Consider the following 15,908-nt stretch of genomic DNA (forward strand, 5'->3'; position numbering starts at 1 on the left):
CTACACACACTGTATTTATTTTATTCCACTCCATCTCTCTGCTTTGTGATTGTATCCTTATCATGTGGAAATTAAACAAATGTATTCAAGGCTGCTGAGATACTCCAAAGCCACACCTGCTTTTCTGCTGCAGGGGACATAATTACATTTAAATTAATACATATACAGTGAATATGCATTAGCTCACAGACATATTGTTCAGTAAGTAACAAAACCACTTAGCAATGTTTTTACAGTTCATCTCAAACTGGGCGCATTAGGGCTGTGAGAAGCTTCAGTCCCCGATTCGATCCGGCCTGATTTGGTGGCCAAATCTCCGAATCAAATCAGAGGACCCTTCAATCTCTCTGAATCGAATCAGAACCCTCTGAACCGATTCAGAGAGATTTGAAAAGATTCGGACATAGAGACGGCTTTAAATGTCTTTTCTACTTACCTCTAGGTAGCAGGGGCTTGTGAATGCTGTGATGCTGGCGCGCATGGAGCGCCCCACAGAAACATGGGGGAATCGCCAGCGCACTCGGCAGCAGACCTGGAAGTGGACCAGAAGCACTTCCCATCCACTTCTCGGTCCACAAGGGAGCACACAGGGGCTGTCCTGCACCACTCTGGCTCAGTGACTGGTGCCTCGTGGGTCTGGGGGGGGTGGGGGTGGTCCCCCTGCAGCCAGTTGCCAAGCCAAGGGGTCGGGGGGGGGCCAGCATGCTCCCTGGCAGACCCAGAAGCGGACCGGGAGTACTTCTAGTCCACTTCCAGTTTTGCCACCACGCATGTGGAGGGCCTCCCGTGCTCCTGTGGGATGCTCCATGTGCCCCAGCATCGCAGTGTTCACAAGCCATGCTTGCTACCTCAAGGTATACAGACACAGCTTTAAAAGTTTTTTCTGTGTCCGAATCGCCGATTCTCTGAATCAGCATCAAATTTTCAGATCCGAATTCGGCCAAACCAAATCAGGGACAGTAATCCAAATCAACAAATTGAATCACTGTCCCCGATTCAGGCTAAATCTGAATCCGAACTGAACAGGACCCGCTTCACACGCCCCTAGGGCACATCTACATGATATGGTACTGCGCTGTAGCCCATTGCTACTGCACAGCAGTACTGCTGGGCACTAAACGTGACAATGCTACTGTGTAGTAGCTCATTCCTACCGCGCAGTAGCACTGGAAAGAAGCCATGCAGTGATGGGACCGACTGTGCAGAAACAACTGTGCAGTCCACCGCTCACGGAAATGTGGCCACTGAGTTAAGAACCCCCCAGAAAAGCTTCTAAAACCATTTCGCTCTCTGCTTACTCAGACCTTCCTTCAAAACCCAAGACTGCTCATCTCACCTCAGATGCAAGATATTTGCCCTCCACTCCACTCTTCTCTCCCTTGAGGGAGCAAGAGGAAGTGAAAAGCTGCATGTCTGCTCTACCCAACCCACTTCCCCCTTTTCAAAGGTCCAAAAGCTCTTTCCTCATTCAAATTCGTCTTTAGACACATCGTTCAACACAAGTCGTTCATTAAGCCACCCCATCCAGGTACCCCCAGATCAAGATGTCAATTCATTTCTGGCTACGAGGTGCACAGAAGTGAACGCTATTTCAGACGTGACTGTGCCGAAAGGAAGAGATGGCCTCTTATCTCTTTGCCTAAAACATGCCACACAACTTCAACATGTTCTTTCAGTGTTTCTTAAAAGGGGCAATTCAGTCTGATGTGACATTCTCCAGCTACTTTAAAGTGACAGGTAAACTGCATTCCAAACAGGAAATACGAACAGCATATTGACAAATCCAGAAAGCTTGAGAAGTCCCAGCTGAATCAATTACCTGATCAGCAATTTACCTCCAAGTAAGCACTAGCGTGGCTGATATAACTTTGCATACAATACCATGACAAGCAGCAAACAGAAGCAGAGACAGACAGGCAGAGGAACAAGATGAAGGACACTTTGCTGCTTGTTCTGTGCAGAAAGGTGACCACTGAAAAACCTAACTGAATAGAAATCATGTCACTCATTATCTACACCAGTGGTGTTCACTCTTCAGGCTGCAAGGCTTTGTCATCTGGCTCATGGAGCTCCTCACGGGTCTGAAAATCTGATGGCAGGAGAAGGGCAGCAGCAGCGGCGATTGGCGTGGCTCTGGAAGCTGAATGACAGTCTGGGGCACTCGTGGGGCCACTCTGGACTGGATACAATACCAACCCCATGGAAAGACCCTATACATAGGGCTAAAAGGTTGAGCACCACTGATTTACACCATCCTGGGAGTCTCACAGTGCTCCTATGAGATAGGCATATGGATCCATTACAAATGAAGAAAAAAGAAAACAGATGCTAAGCGATTTTCCAGTCATCACACCACCAAGACAGTGGGAGAGTCAAGAATAAACAAGTTAGATTGCTTGATTCCCTCGCCCTTTACCTGCATGACCAAACATGCACACATCAGCGATACAAAAAAACTACCCAATTTGCTTCAAGTCCTTCCTCCTCATGCACCTTTCCCTGGAGATCTGCTTGAATTTATGCAGTTTCTCCGTTGCCCAGGTTCACCAGAAGAAAGCACCACCCAGTCTCTGCCACTTGCAGGGCAGTGCCCTTCTATCTGAATCACTTCAGAAAGGAATGTGTCAGTGAACGCTGCAGGGCCCTGCCACTTAACTGAACTTTACGACTACAGTATAACCCCATAAATCCGGCACGCTTAGGACCGAGCACCTGCCAGAAATGTGAAAACTCTGGATTTTTGAAACTGAACAGGCGGCCAGTCCCGCAGCAGCCACCGCACGCGGAGTGGTGACACAGGGCGGTGAATGGCAGCAGTAACCGCCACATGCAAGCTTTCCTCTCTGCTGCTCCAGCTGCCATTACTCCCCAGTGTAATGTTTTGGGGTGTTTTGTTGTTTGTTTGTTGTTGTGGGTTGTTTTTTTTTTTTTTGGGGGGGGTGGGGGGGTTAAGTGTCAGATTTTCAAGAATTCCAAATTTTTTCCAGGTTTATGAGGTTATACTGTAGCATGAGTGAAAGAAGGAAGAAAGAACAGCTCCAAAACATTTCTTTTCATTTTACTTGCTGCTGACTTCACTGGGGGGGTGGGGGGACGGGGAAGGTATATTCTTTACTGTTTTTAATTAACTTATGGCAGTTAACACAAGGAAAAACTCCAGTTTTCCCACCAGACTGAGGTATACACTGAACCTCTTCATAGCCCTTAACCTGACTTACCAATGGACGTCTTTACTACGATTTTAGCTTGTATTTGTTACCTACTATTAACTAGGACAAGTTAGCACACTTGTTTCCCAAGAAAAGAAAAGGCCAGAAAGAGTCAAAGCCTTCGAGTCATGCACTCCTGATCTCCAAGGGGCTTTACCTCAGCATTGGATTATGTTAATCAAAAGTTGCAGGAATTAATATTTTAATGCTAAAATATATATATGTATCTATATCATCTTAACCCTTTTCTGGAAACTGGTTCTCCAACAGATCCCTAATCTGCTTTCACTCAGTTAACACAGTAGACAAAAATACAGGAAGGTTAAAGCAGTGAAAGGGTTATCTCCTTTTTGTGTGGCTGATTTCTATTTTAATGAAGCATTCAGTGATTCTGGAGAAAGACAAGAGAGCACAGCCTTTCATGAACTCCTATTCAAATCCAGCCCCAACCATATACTACAGTAGTGGACAACCCCAGACAGGTTACCCCTCAGCTGCCATTTGGAGGACTGTGCAACAACATGACTTGTTCAGTTCCCAAAGGACAAGTGGGCACATGTCTAGATCAGGCTGTCATGAGTGGGGCAGGAGCTAGGGCAAAAGGCTAGCAGCCCAGAAATTAGGAGTTCAAGGCCCTGTGCTGTCCCCCTCCACCACACTTTTTAAGGGCACAGGAATAAACTCTCTCACTGCACGAGACGATTAGCAAGTATAGCAGAAGACAAGCTTGGCTTAGCAGAGAACTCTTCAATGAGCTAAAACACAAAAAAGGAAGTGGAAACTTGGACAGACCACAAGGCAGGAGTATAAGAGTACTGCTCGGGCATACAGGGATGAAATCAGGCAGGTCCAAGTGCAACTGGAGTTGCAGCTAGCAAGGGACATGAAGGGTAACGAGTAGGGTTTCTACAAGTATGTCAGCAACAAGAGGAATATCAGGGAAAGCGCAGGTCCCTTATTACGTGTGGGAGGCAACCTAGTGACAGGTGATGTGGAAAAGGCTAAAATACTATTCCTTTTTCAACTTAGACTTCACAGCAAGGTCAACTCCCAGACTACTGCACCTGACAGCACAGTTCAGGAAGGAGGCAGGCACCTAACAGTGGCAAAAGGACAGGTTAGGGAGTATTTAGAAAAGCTGGACATGTACAAGTCCCTGGGACTGGATGTGAAGCACCTCAGGGTGCAGAAGGAAATCGCTGATGTGATTGCAGTCACTAGCCATCATCTTTGAAAACTCGTGGCACTTGGGGAAGGCCCCAGATGACTGGAAAATGGCAAATACTGTATTTACATGCATTAAGAAAGGGAAGGAAGAGGATCTGGTGAACTACAGACTGTTCAGCTTCACCTCAGTCCCTGGAAAAATCATGGAATAGGTCCTCAAGGAATCCACTTCTACACCCTTGGAGATGATGATGATTAGGAACAGTCAGCATAGATTCATCTAGGGCAAGTCATGCTCGACTAATCTGACTGCCTTCTATGATGAGATGACTGGCTCCATGGATACGGGGGGGAGCAGTGGACATGATACAACTTGACTTCAGCAAGGCTTTTGATACCATCTCCCACCACCTGCTTGCAAGCAAGCTGAGGAAATATGAGTTGGATGAACAGACTCTAAGGAGGAAAGAAAACTGGCTGGATTGTTGGGCTCAAAGGGTAGTAATCAATTGCTCGGTGTCTAGTGGGCAGCCAGTATCAAGTGGAGTGCCCTAGGGGTCATCCTGGGGCTAGTTTTGTTGAACATCTTCATCAAGGATCTAGAAGATGGGATGGAGTGCACCCTCAGCAAGTTTGCACATGACACCAAGATGGGGAGGAGTAGTAGATATGCTAGAAGCTAGGGCTAGGATTCACAGAGACCTCAACAAATCGGAGGACTGGACCAAAAGAAATCTCATGAGGTTCAATAAGGATAAGTGCAAAATCCTGCACTTAGGACAAAACAATCCCATGCACCGGTATAGGCTTGGGACTGACTGGCTAAGCAGCAGCTCTGCACAAAAGGACCTGGGGGTTACAGTGGACAATAAGCTGGATATGAGCCTGCAGTGTGCCCTTGTTGCCAAAAGACCTAATGGCATCCTGGGTTGCATTAGTAGGAACGTTGCCAGCAGATTGAGGGAAGTGATAATTCCCCTCTATTCAGCACTGGTGAGGCCACATCTGGAGTACTAAGTTCAATTCGGGGCCCCCACTACAGAAAGGATGTGGACAGGGTGGAGAGAGTCCAGAAGAGGGCAACAAAAATGGTGAGTGGGCTGGGGCACATGACTGATGAGGAAAGGCTGAGGGAACTGGGTTTATTTAGTCTGCAGAAGAGAAAACTAAAAGGGGGATTTGATAGCAGCCTTCAACTATCTCCAGGGTGGTTCCAAAGAGGATGAAGCTGGGCTGTTCTCAGTGGTGACAAGATGACAGAACAAGGAGCAATGGGCTCAAGTTGCAGCAAGGGAAGCCTGGGTTAGATATTAAGAAAAACTTTTTCCTGCAGAGGGTAGGAAAGCAGTGGAACAGTCTATCCAGGGAGGTAGTGAAATCACTATCCTCAGAGGTTTTTTAGCCAGTACTAGACAAAGCCTTGGCTGGGATGATCTACTTGGGGATAGTCCTGCTAGATGACCTCCTGAGGTCTCTTCCAAACTTATCTTCCTGTAATTCTGTGATATTTCCAATACTTAGTGCATGGTTTCAAAAAAAGCTTAAGCGCAAACTGAGATTTTAATCTGTAGCTTCCGATTTGCTGCTGAATTAAACATAATGGGACAAAAATCAGAGGCACTTGGGCATGTGATGCAAACTGCATAACTGTAATGGGAACAAGGGAATCAAAACTGATGTACTGTAAGTTTGCACCCAAGGTTAACTCATGGGCACTTGCTAGTGTTCCTCTGCCCTGAATTTAGTGCCTGCTTCCTGCTCACTCCTACAAATAAATTTATTTCTGAGATGCCAAAATCGTAAGTCCAAAGGGGCAGCCGGGGGGGGAACTTGCTTTGAATTGGAGCATAGAGGTTACTAGTGACAACTCAGCGTGACAAACACATGCATCATTTCTCTTTAGAATTCAGCTAGATGTGTGGGTATATAAAAGCACATTCTTTGGTAATAGTAGACTGTGACTTGCTATTCTCACCAGCATGCGGTTAAAATGTGCCACTGTTTATGTCCAGTTCTGCTATGTTACTTGCCGCTTCCTTCATGGTATATCAACTGATCTCTCCCCCCTCCCTGCTACCTCTTTGAATGTACAGCCTGCATTTCAATCTCACAAGTTTATGGGGTTCATCTATTACAGTTTACGTTTCTCCTTCTTTAAAGCTGGCCTAGGCTTTGCAAACTGTGTAGAAGTCTGGACTGTACTTGGAAACCAGAATTTTTCATGCAATCAGATGGCAATGATCTTGTGACATGAAATGGTGTTTTTCACAACATTGTTGGGCATCTTGGAACAAAGTGGCAAGTACCAAGCCTACAGAGAACCAATACATTTTAAAAACAGAGGTTTTAGGAAAGATGGGAACCTGATGTATTCAGGGACCCAGCACATTTTGTCTCTACTTATTCTCTTCTTGCTAGTTTTCATATGGGTGCATACTTTGTGACTTCTGGAGGAAATAAGGATGTGGTCCATCCATCTGCCATAACCAGCATGACAAAAGGGGAAATTAAAGGTTATGATCTTGGTATTTTTTTCCTGCCAGTCACTTCCCCTTTGTGCCATCCTGTGTACTTGTTCCAGATAGGGGACTGCTGCTAGAAATCTGAGCAAAGAGGATGGGGGGAGATGCTTAAAAACTTCCTGGCAGCATTGCTCCCAGTGTTGTGCTATCTTGTCGCGCAGAAGGCAGTGTGTGCCTCCTTAACGGGCTTCAGTGGTCACATGAGTCAGGGAGATTGGATGTAAAACTTCCTCTCCAAACTCTTGACAGCTTAGCTGTGGTAGCAGAAGAGCAAGCTGTGCCAGTTGTCATGTTACTGTGCCGGAGTCTAGTTCTGCTGGAATTATCACAGTGTTATTATACTCCACGAACACAATATGAAGTACTTGGGTGCTTACACTCATGCTTTCTGCTGAAAAACTATAGAAAATTAAGGTTGGAAGAGACCTCAGACGATCATCTAGTCCAACCTCCTGAGGATGGAGATTTCACCACCTCCCTGGATAACCTGCTCCACTGCTTTCCTACCTTCATCAGGAGAACATTTTTCCAAATAGCTAACCTAAACTTCCCTTGCTGCAACTTGACTCCATTGCTCCTTGTTCTGTCACTTGTCACCACTGAAAATAGTCCAGCTCCCATCTCTTTGGAACCCCCTTCAGGTAATTGAAGGCTGCTATTTAATCCCCTCCCAGTGGATGTGTCTCCACAAGAAGCTTTACCATGCAGTAAACTAATCCAGAGGTTGTTGGTCCACGCTTTAAAAAAGGTTGGGAACCACTGGACTAATCTACTGCACAGTAAATCATCACCGTGTAACTATGTGCATAAACTACTGAACAAGTAAGTCAGTCTACTGTGCAGTTACCTAGTACATACTACAGATACTACACTAATTTTGCAGTACATACTGCATAGTAGGGCTTGCGTAGATGCTGACCAGGAGCAAATTTGCTCCCAGTCAGACACACCAGCAACGGGCCTTGGTCCTGGCACTGCTCAGCTCCCGGCTCCCCCCAGGAGCCGGAAGCTGATCAGCACAGGGACCAGGTCCCTCTCTGCCCTCCCCGCCATCCCGGTGCTTCAGGGCTGTCGGCTCCCCACAGCAGAGGAGCTGAGCAGTGCTGGGACTGCAGAGCTCTTCCTTCCCTGCTCAGGCAGGGGCTGGGCAGAAGCTATCCCGCCAGTGGGGCAGATGGCAGCAAGCACCCTACTGGGCAAGGATTCCCCACACAGCCAGGGATTTGCTGCCAGCTGGCTCACCAGCAGACCGGGCCAAGTAACTGGGAAAGAGCTCCCTAGCCCACAGCTGTTTCCCAGGCCCCTGCCCCGATTGGCTAATTGGGGCAGGGGGCTAGCAAAGAGCTGCAGAGGAGGGAACATTATTCCGGCCCCAGGCTTCAGGGCTGGGACTGGCACCTGGGGGAGCCCAGAGCTCCCCCTGGCTGCCGTATGGAGAGCAGCAAAGGCATTTCCCTACCCTGAACTGCTCCCAACAAGTACACATGTAGACATGCTCTCACACAAAGCTTTCTGTGCATTAACAGTACATGTAGACATGCCCAGTCTTCTTTTCTGCAGACTAAATAAGCCCAATTCCCGCAGCCTCTCTTCTTAAGTCACACCCCCCAACCCCCTAACCATTTTTGTTGCTGGACTGTCTCCAATTTGTCCACATCTTTTCTGTAGTGGGGCACCCAACACTGGATAGAATAGAGGGGAATAATCTTTTCCTTTGATCTGCTGGCAACACTCTCACTCATACAGTCCAGAGTGGCAACAAGAGCATGCCGTTGGCTCAGATTCAGCTTACTGTCCACAGTAAGCCCAGGTCCTTTTCTGCAGAGCTTCTGCTAAGCCAGCTGGTCCCCAGCCTGTACTGGTGCATGGGATTGTTCCATCCCAAGTGCAGGACTTGGCAGTTGTCCTTATTAAACCTCATGAGATTTCTTTTGGTTCAATCCTCCAATCTGTTGAGCTCCCTCCGAATCCTAGCCCAACCCTGCAATGCACTGACAACTTTCCCCAGCTTGGTTTCATCTGCTAACTTGCTGAGGGTGCACTCCATCCCATCTTTCAGATCCTTGATGAAGATATTGAACAAAATGACCCCTGGGGCCAATAGACGATTTAAGACACAGCCACCCAATTAAGCATGCATATACACTCACACACTGTTTACACTGGAGCATACATGTTCTTGCCTTTATCCTTAATTACAATGGGGTGAGCTACCTTCCACTTACTGCAAGGTAAGAGCAGACATACAGGCAAGTAGTACAGAGTAGCTCACACAAACAAAAGTTCACACTCCAGCTAGACTTGTCCACATGCTTCAGCAGGTTAACAAGAAGTGAAATCCAAGGTGGGCCTTTCCAGGATTTGAAATGCCTTATGTTCATGTACTTGATACAGTACAAAGACAGACGGGCAGCATGCTGGGGCTCAGCACATATGCTGTGGAATAACAGAGCTCACTGTTAGCTCTATGAGGAAGTGCAAGATGGCAGAGCACAATGAAAAGACATGTGGCACTGCCCCCTCCATTAACTGCTCTTGACCCAACTCTCCTTGCCAGGTGATCAACTCCTCCCCCCCTCTAAAAGGACCCCGACCTCTCTGCCTACGCACCTCAAACGTTGTACTTCAGGCCTCCCAATTTTACCTTGAAAAGGAAGAGATTTCAATTCTGATCATTCATATTACATGTGAGCCCCTAACCCTTCTGAGCACTCAGATAGCAAGTTTCTCCCATAAAATTTGTAAATAGATGATTCAGCATCATTCTCACTTTTTTGAAAGGTAAGCCAAGTGATTTGCCCAAGACTGCACTGGGAGTCAGCTTCAGACCTGGAAACAGAAAGTCTTAAGTCCCCACCCAGCAACCCATACACCGTGACACACAGCCCCAAGCTTTATCCATGACAGGAAACATGGAAGATAATACCCTAACAATATAAGTGTTATTTAGGCAGTCTGCTGACCTAGTGCTTCCTTCAGCTGCCAATGCCATTTTCAGGAAAAGTGAATCGGACTTGTTCTCCAGAAGGGTAAGAGGAACACTTCATCTGAATTGGCATTAACAATGCTGAGAAATGTTTCCGTTTCCCAAGTATAAATACAATTTGAGTATGCATGCATCCAAAGGGCTCAGGGATCCCAAACTGAGCCTGGCGCACTTTCACTAATAACCTACACCCTCAAAACAATGAAACTGGGTGTAAGGGTGTTCCCTCGGCTTCATCTGGTCTTTCACCAAGTGATAACGAAGCAAATGTCACCACACTCATATGCCGGAAGTGCGAGGGCCAGAAAGCCAGCAACAGGTAGGATGGCCAACATCAATAAGACCTGGGGTGCACAAAGGCGGGGTCATTAGGACATTTATATATGATGTGGTCAGCCATCTGAGCCTGAGCAACACCGCTGCAGCCAGTGTCACTGGAGATGCCCCAAGAGTGCATGCTCACCTTAAACTGTCCAACGCCCATTCTGAGATGGTTAAGAGCAGTCCAGGCCCTGCAAGGCAGCTTCCAGCCTGAGGGGCAGAAGCTGGTGTTGGGGATGAAGCTCTTTAGCCACAGATCTTGAGCATCAAAATAAAAGAGCGTTAAGTTGTGAGCCAGAACAAATTTGTTCTTCTCTCTTCAGAGACATGTATGCATTGCGTTGCACGCTCTCTCTCTCTAGCTGGACAAAAGGCCAAGGGAGGAATGAGTGGTTTTGTGAACTGGGAGGGAGCGCACTGAACACAGAGCTAACAGAAGTCAAGTTGTTAGTGCAACAGTGTGCTTTGCTTCTTGTTTTTACAGGCTGAGCTGAATTCCGGCTCATAAACGACAAGAATGGCTGCTTAGTTCAGGCCAGCATAGTGCCTGTTTTTGTAAAATGGTACATCAGTTCCAATTTGCTTTGCCTATTAATGCTTCTTGAGTAGAATTCAATAGCCTTTGTGAGCTTTGTAAACCCATTTTGTCGCACGCGCACTTCAGACGTTGTAAGAAGTCCAGCTCCATCACCTCCGTTGGCCTGCATGCTAACAGCCTGCACGCTAACAGCCTGCACAGGTTCAGACAGAGCAGCAAAAGTTGGGCTCTGACAAGGGGAAACAACACTGGAGATTAAAAAAAAAAAAAAAAAAAAATTTCCAAAACAAAAGCTTGAGAGAGAGACCAACTATAGACAGCAAAGTTTGGAAAGGAATATATGTTAACCCATCCTCTATTTAGGCTTGGACATCTATATGAGCTATATCCCCTAGACCACGCACACCTCCGGGTGAATTTAAAGCTTAGTTACTTACAAAGCAAAAGACACCCTAACTTTATGAAGGTATTTCTATCCAACAGCAAAGAGTACCACGGAAACTTCAGTGCAACACTTAAGGTATTCTAATCAATTCAAAGTAACTCAGGTTTTGAACAATTTTATACAAATGTAATTAGCAAAAAATAGGAGGTCATCACTAACCATCTGGTAATGCAAAGAGCAGTCCAGATCCTGAAATTTGTAGACCCTCAAAGAGTTCAGTGGAAATCCAGGGGCCAGATTCTAGCCCACTTATTGCACACATAAAAAGGGTGTAAGGGAATAAAGTGTGATTCTATTCCTCCCTGTTTGAATGCCAGAAAAATAATTAATGCAAAATGGTGGGTGCATCCTCCTCCTCCTAGCTGCCTTTTGGCGACTTGCTTTTAAAGGTAAGATGACAGCGAGTTACAAAAGTAGGTGCACTGATGGATTTTCAGAGACTTGAACCAGGTAAAATGATGACATGTAGATGCCCAATACATGGAACAGAATCTGGCCACAGCCTGGGACAGGGAACACGCTACAGAACTGGAGCTTAGAAATAAGCAAACACACATTCACAAGAACTGAAAATGCAAATGTTTCATGTGACTGACTAATTTCAAAGTTAGCTTATTTAGCTGTAGTTAACAGCTAATAAATTAAATAAGCCACTGAACTTTTAGCTTTCCTATTTCCAACTCTGAATCAAATTGGGTGCTTCTGAGAAGCCAAGTGAAATGTGGTAGAATTAACATTGCAAAGCCCACTGACAGCTGTAACTTTCTCTGGATGGACATACTAACCATGTTTCTAAAAATGGTTTTGAAATGTCACTGGGCATGAAAATAAAAGGACTACTGTACAGATTTTCTCCTCCCTCTTCCCCCATGCATTTCTTCTCTAACAAATACTTTATTTAGCTTTGTTACTGTGAAGTGCTTGGCATGACATGTACATCCTTTCCTAGTTTGTTATATAAGTTCAGTGGATACATTCCAGATCCAGGAGTGTTGGAATGATATTTCAGACCTATCTACTGACTTGTTTAAGAAGTCAATATGAAGGTGGATGACTTTGCTACACATATTCAAGACTAACCTTTTATTCTGAGATTTGTTTTTCCCCATTCACCTGCGGTCAACCAGTAAAGTGCAACATGGAATCACTTACAAGGATGCACAGGACAGAACTGTCCCAAGATACAGTTCGTGAAGTAAAAAGCAACTCGAAAACACAAGTCACCTTTGGAAGGACAAGATGATCATCAATAAGGCTGCCCTGATTTTTCACCTTACTAAATTCCAACTCAGCAGGTTCTTAAAAAGAAAATATAGAACCGTACTTCCTCTCCTTTAAAACACTGTGGACACTCGTAGACAAGAGGGTTCATCAATCACTCCTCCATCATGAAAAGTTTGGCTGTTTCTTTTAAAATACTACAGCTTTACACCTTTATGGTGCACTTTTGATGTATACACCCTGCAAAGGTTTTACTGCCTGCTGCACCATAAAGAATAAATGAGAATTTGCTTCCTGTTATCTTGCTCTGGATGGTTCTCCAAGAGCAAGCAAAACCAGCTGAATTCTCAGCAGGCTGAGCTGTGTCTCAGTTCTGGCAAAGCACAAAGAAACTTGTCTTCGGCAGTCAATAGAACAAGCCCTGTAAGACAAATACACATGCTGTATCAAGTGTGAGTTGAATATTATACAGACGGTGTCTAAAAACAAAGTATAAAAACTATTTTCAAGTCAGACACCCCTTAGCTCAGGACTAGTTCTCCTTGATTAAACACCAAAGAAAGAAAGTAAACATACACTTCTTTGTAAATTATGATTAAAAAAACACAAACTTCCAAAACTTTGGATTGCTCAGCTGAGTGAGAGGGTCATGTGAGTAAATAGGGCTACTGTATGATATCCATTTGCATTACAAACAGGACCCAATCGGATCACAGGACTCGCCTTTTTAACTGCATCTGAAAAGACTGTTGAACATTCATTACCACCTGAAAAAAAGAAGCTGAATTTTACCCAACAGTCAAGTTGGATTTTGCTAACTCATCTTAACCCACCCATAACTTTTATCCTAGCAGAGGTGCCATGCAATGCTTTTACCTTGCCTGAATAAGGCTCTACTCCGAGCTGGTTAGCTGAGGTAAAAGAACCTGTGAAACACTTGGAAATTTGAAGTTGCGATTAGATCAGAATTAGTCAAAACATTCAAGCCAAACCTGAACCTAATTTTCATGTGTAAACAACAGCTAAAAGGCACCGAACGAAAACTGAATATGCTCTGAGAAACTAGCATTTCAAAAGAGTTTCTAGCTGGATCCAATCAGACAAAAAGTACATTTGGAGAGCTGGCTTTTCTACGTAATTAGCCGATTACTTTTTCAAAGCACTATACAAGTCTAACAGTGCTATGCAGTGTCATTACACCATTCATCTTCTCAGCATCAGTCATTTTCAAACAACCATGAGAAACTCAGCAGCTGCTAGCTCTATACAGAGAGAAGGGTTTCAAACTGCACTGAACTGCTTTGGGCCACACAAGTGGCATTTCTCAAGGGAAGCCATCAATTGCTATCAAACCAGAACAGAAATATTTCATCTGATATTCACACCTCCCACTAAAAATTAAAAGCCATTAAAAAAGCAACCAAAAATGAAGTAGAGAAGGGTGATGTTTAAGTCAACACCCCTTGAATGTCAATCAGAAAAGGTATATCATGACAACAATAAAACAGCCCTTGTCAATTTATACTGCTCAAATAAAACAGAGGAAAAGCTGTTTATGTTCTCAAATGCAGTACAAGCGAATTAGAAGACTCTTGTACACATCACATGATTTTTATGCCATTTTCCAGAGCCCCTTGCCAGGATACACAGCACTTCAAGGCCTGTTATTGCAAACATCCCTTCTGAACGTAGGGGCTGCTAAACCGAGTCAACTGAGTGGTCCAGACAGTCTGATACCTAGACTCAGACATGTGGTCTGTGTAAGATGCATCACAGAAAGGTACAGGAAACTTCATGACACAATTATGCAATGATCTGCCCACAGAGGGTGCATCTTGGTAACTGCAGACAGATTGCAGTTGGGTTTGCATGCCTAAAGCGAAGATCTGCGCCCTTTTAAAGCTTTTAATCTGTAATGTAACAATGGATGCGTTTATTAGCTACATAAATGCTTAATCCCTATTTAAATCTTACTTGCCCTCAACATCATGATAGCAAGTTTTACAGGTTAACTGTTCTGCATAAGGAAACTGCATCCTTCATCAGGGCATAATACCTGCTTGATAGTCACTCCCCCTGGAAGTACATGGTTGCAGGACAAGGTCCCTCCTAGCTCTTCAAGGCAGCACGTGTAAAGCATCACCTACGTTTACAATACTATTCTCATTTTGTGTAGCTTCAGAGAGCTACACAGAATGACAGGAGCATGCTGAATGCACCTTCCTTCTGACACACACCTGTTTCTAAATAGATTTTGATGTGCATTTCTGTCCATCTCTCTCCAAATTGGCACAAGGTCAGGATAGTTGGCCTAAAGGTAGTTTCTTACCCAGTTTACAATGAGCTTCCTCACTGGCAGAAAATCACAGAGACATCTTTCAATTGATATGTAATTTCAATGGTGTTTACAAGAAAAATGTGTTGGTGTTACTAGCAATACACTATAAACCCACTGGGGGACTTGCAGATTCCTGCTAATTCTTATTAATTCTCCCAAGAACTCCCTTTTAACCATATTTTTGACAAAATACTTTGAAGGCACGCTCGCTCTCCTATTAAATCTCAGGAGTTCCTGTGGAGCCTTGCCAGCCACTGCTTATTTTTGCTCAATACATAGACAGTATCAATATTTCCTTCCCCCAATCTTATTTTCCCCCTTTCACAAAGATATTTCTTCTCTTACTACCCAGATCTCTGCTAGTCTTTCCAGGAAAACGATGACAGATAAAACCTTCAGTAGTATTTCTAGCGGGCATAACAATAAGTGCTATCGGTGATTGCCACACTCCTCAATTAGAAATTGCTGTTTTATCTTTTATATGCAACAGTGCATTTCTGCAAACGTGACACGTTTCTCCTTCAGTACCACACTTGATACCTAGGCTTTGACTTTTCCTTCCTGTGATACAGACCATATTCCTACCACACAAGTCTACAGTAAAGCTTTCCCTTAGTGGGATGAGGAGTTGCCTCACTTACCTCGTCTCTGGATTGTAGCCCAATATGTAGAAAAATGAATCCACTCGGGCTTTAAACTCTCTAGCAGCAAATATGTCAGAAAAATGGGAGATGTTACACTTCCCTCTGAAAGAAAGAATACATTGTATTAGAATCCCAGGCTGAATGGTTCAATTAAATAAGTACCTCTTTATTTTGAAGATAAGCCCAGAGCTGCCATGTGCACTTTCAACACTGATGTCACCAACATCCGTGCAAACTATTCCACTGATGTCAGTGAAAGGAGATTCAGTTATTATACAGCCCTCAAAAGGTACTTGACAAACATTTATTAATTTTTGTACAGCCAGAAGTCAATCTGAGGCAGTCACAAATGAACAGGATACACTTCAAATACAAAATCTGCCCCCAAATGCAACGTATAAAAATAATTTCCTGGGTTTTTTTTAACCAACTCTGTAAGGAAGCACTACAAAACCCTACTATTCACTTAGCTGAAAAACTGTATGCCTGCTTTGTTTTTGTTTTTTTAAATGGGAAA

The 15,908-nt window shown here is 44.6% G+C and overlaps 1 protein-coding gene across 7 annotated transcripts in view; it reads right to left on the reverse strand.

The window, feature by feature from the left end:
• Positions 1–15,908, reverse strand: part of RERE (arginine-glutamic acid dipeptide repeats) — a 381,891-nt gene that overhangs the window by 152,346 nt on the left and 213,637 nt on the right. For 6 of the 7 annotated variants that reach the window (XM_090023240.1, XM_090023239.1, XM_090023236.1 and 3 more), the window contains one exon: positions 15,389–15,493. The exons of the other annotated variant lie outside the window; for it this stretch is intronic. In XM_090023240.1, the coding sequence (XP_089879366.1) occupies positions 15,389–15,493 (105 nt within the window). The remainder of the gene's footprint in view (positions 1–15,388; positions 15,494–15,908) is intronic. 7 annotated transcript variants of the gene reach the window in all.

Source organism: Crocodylus siamensis, chromosome 12 (genome assembly GCF_052110815.1).
Source record: "Crocodylus siamensis isolate JL-2025a chromosome 12, ASM5211081v1, whole genome shotgun sequence".
Taxonomy (NCBI): domain Eukaryota; kingdom Metazoa; phylum Chordata; order Crocodylia; family Crocodylidae; genus Crocodylus; species Crocodylus siamensis.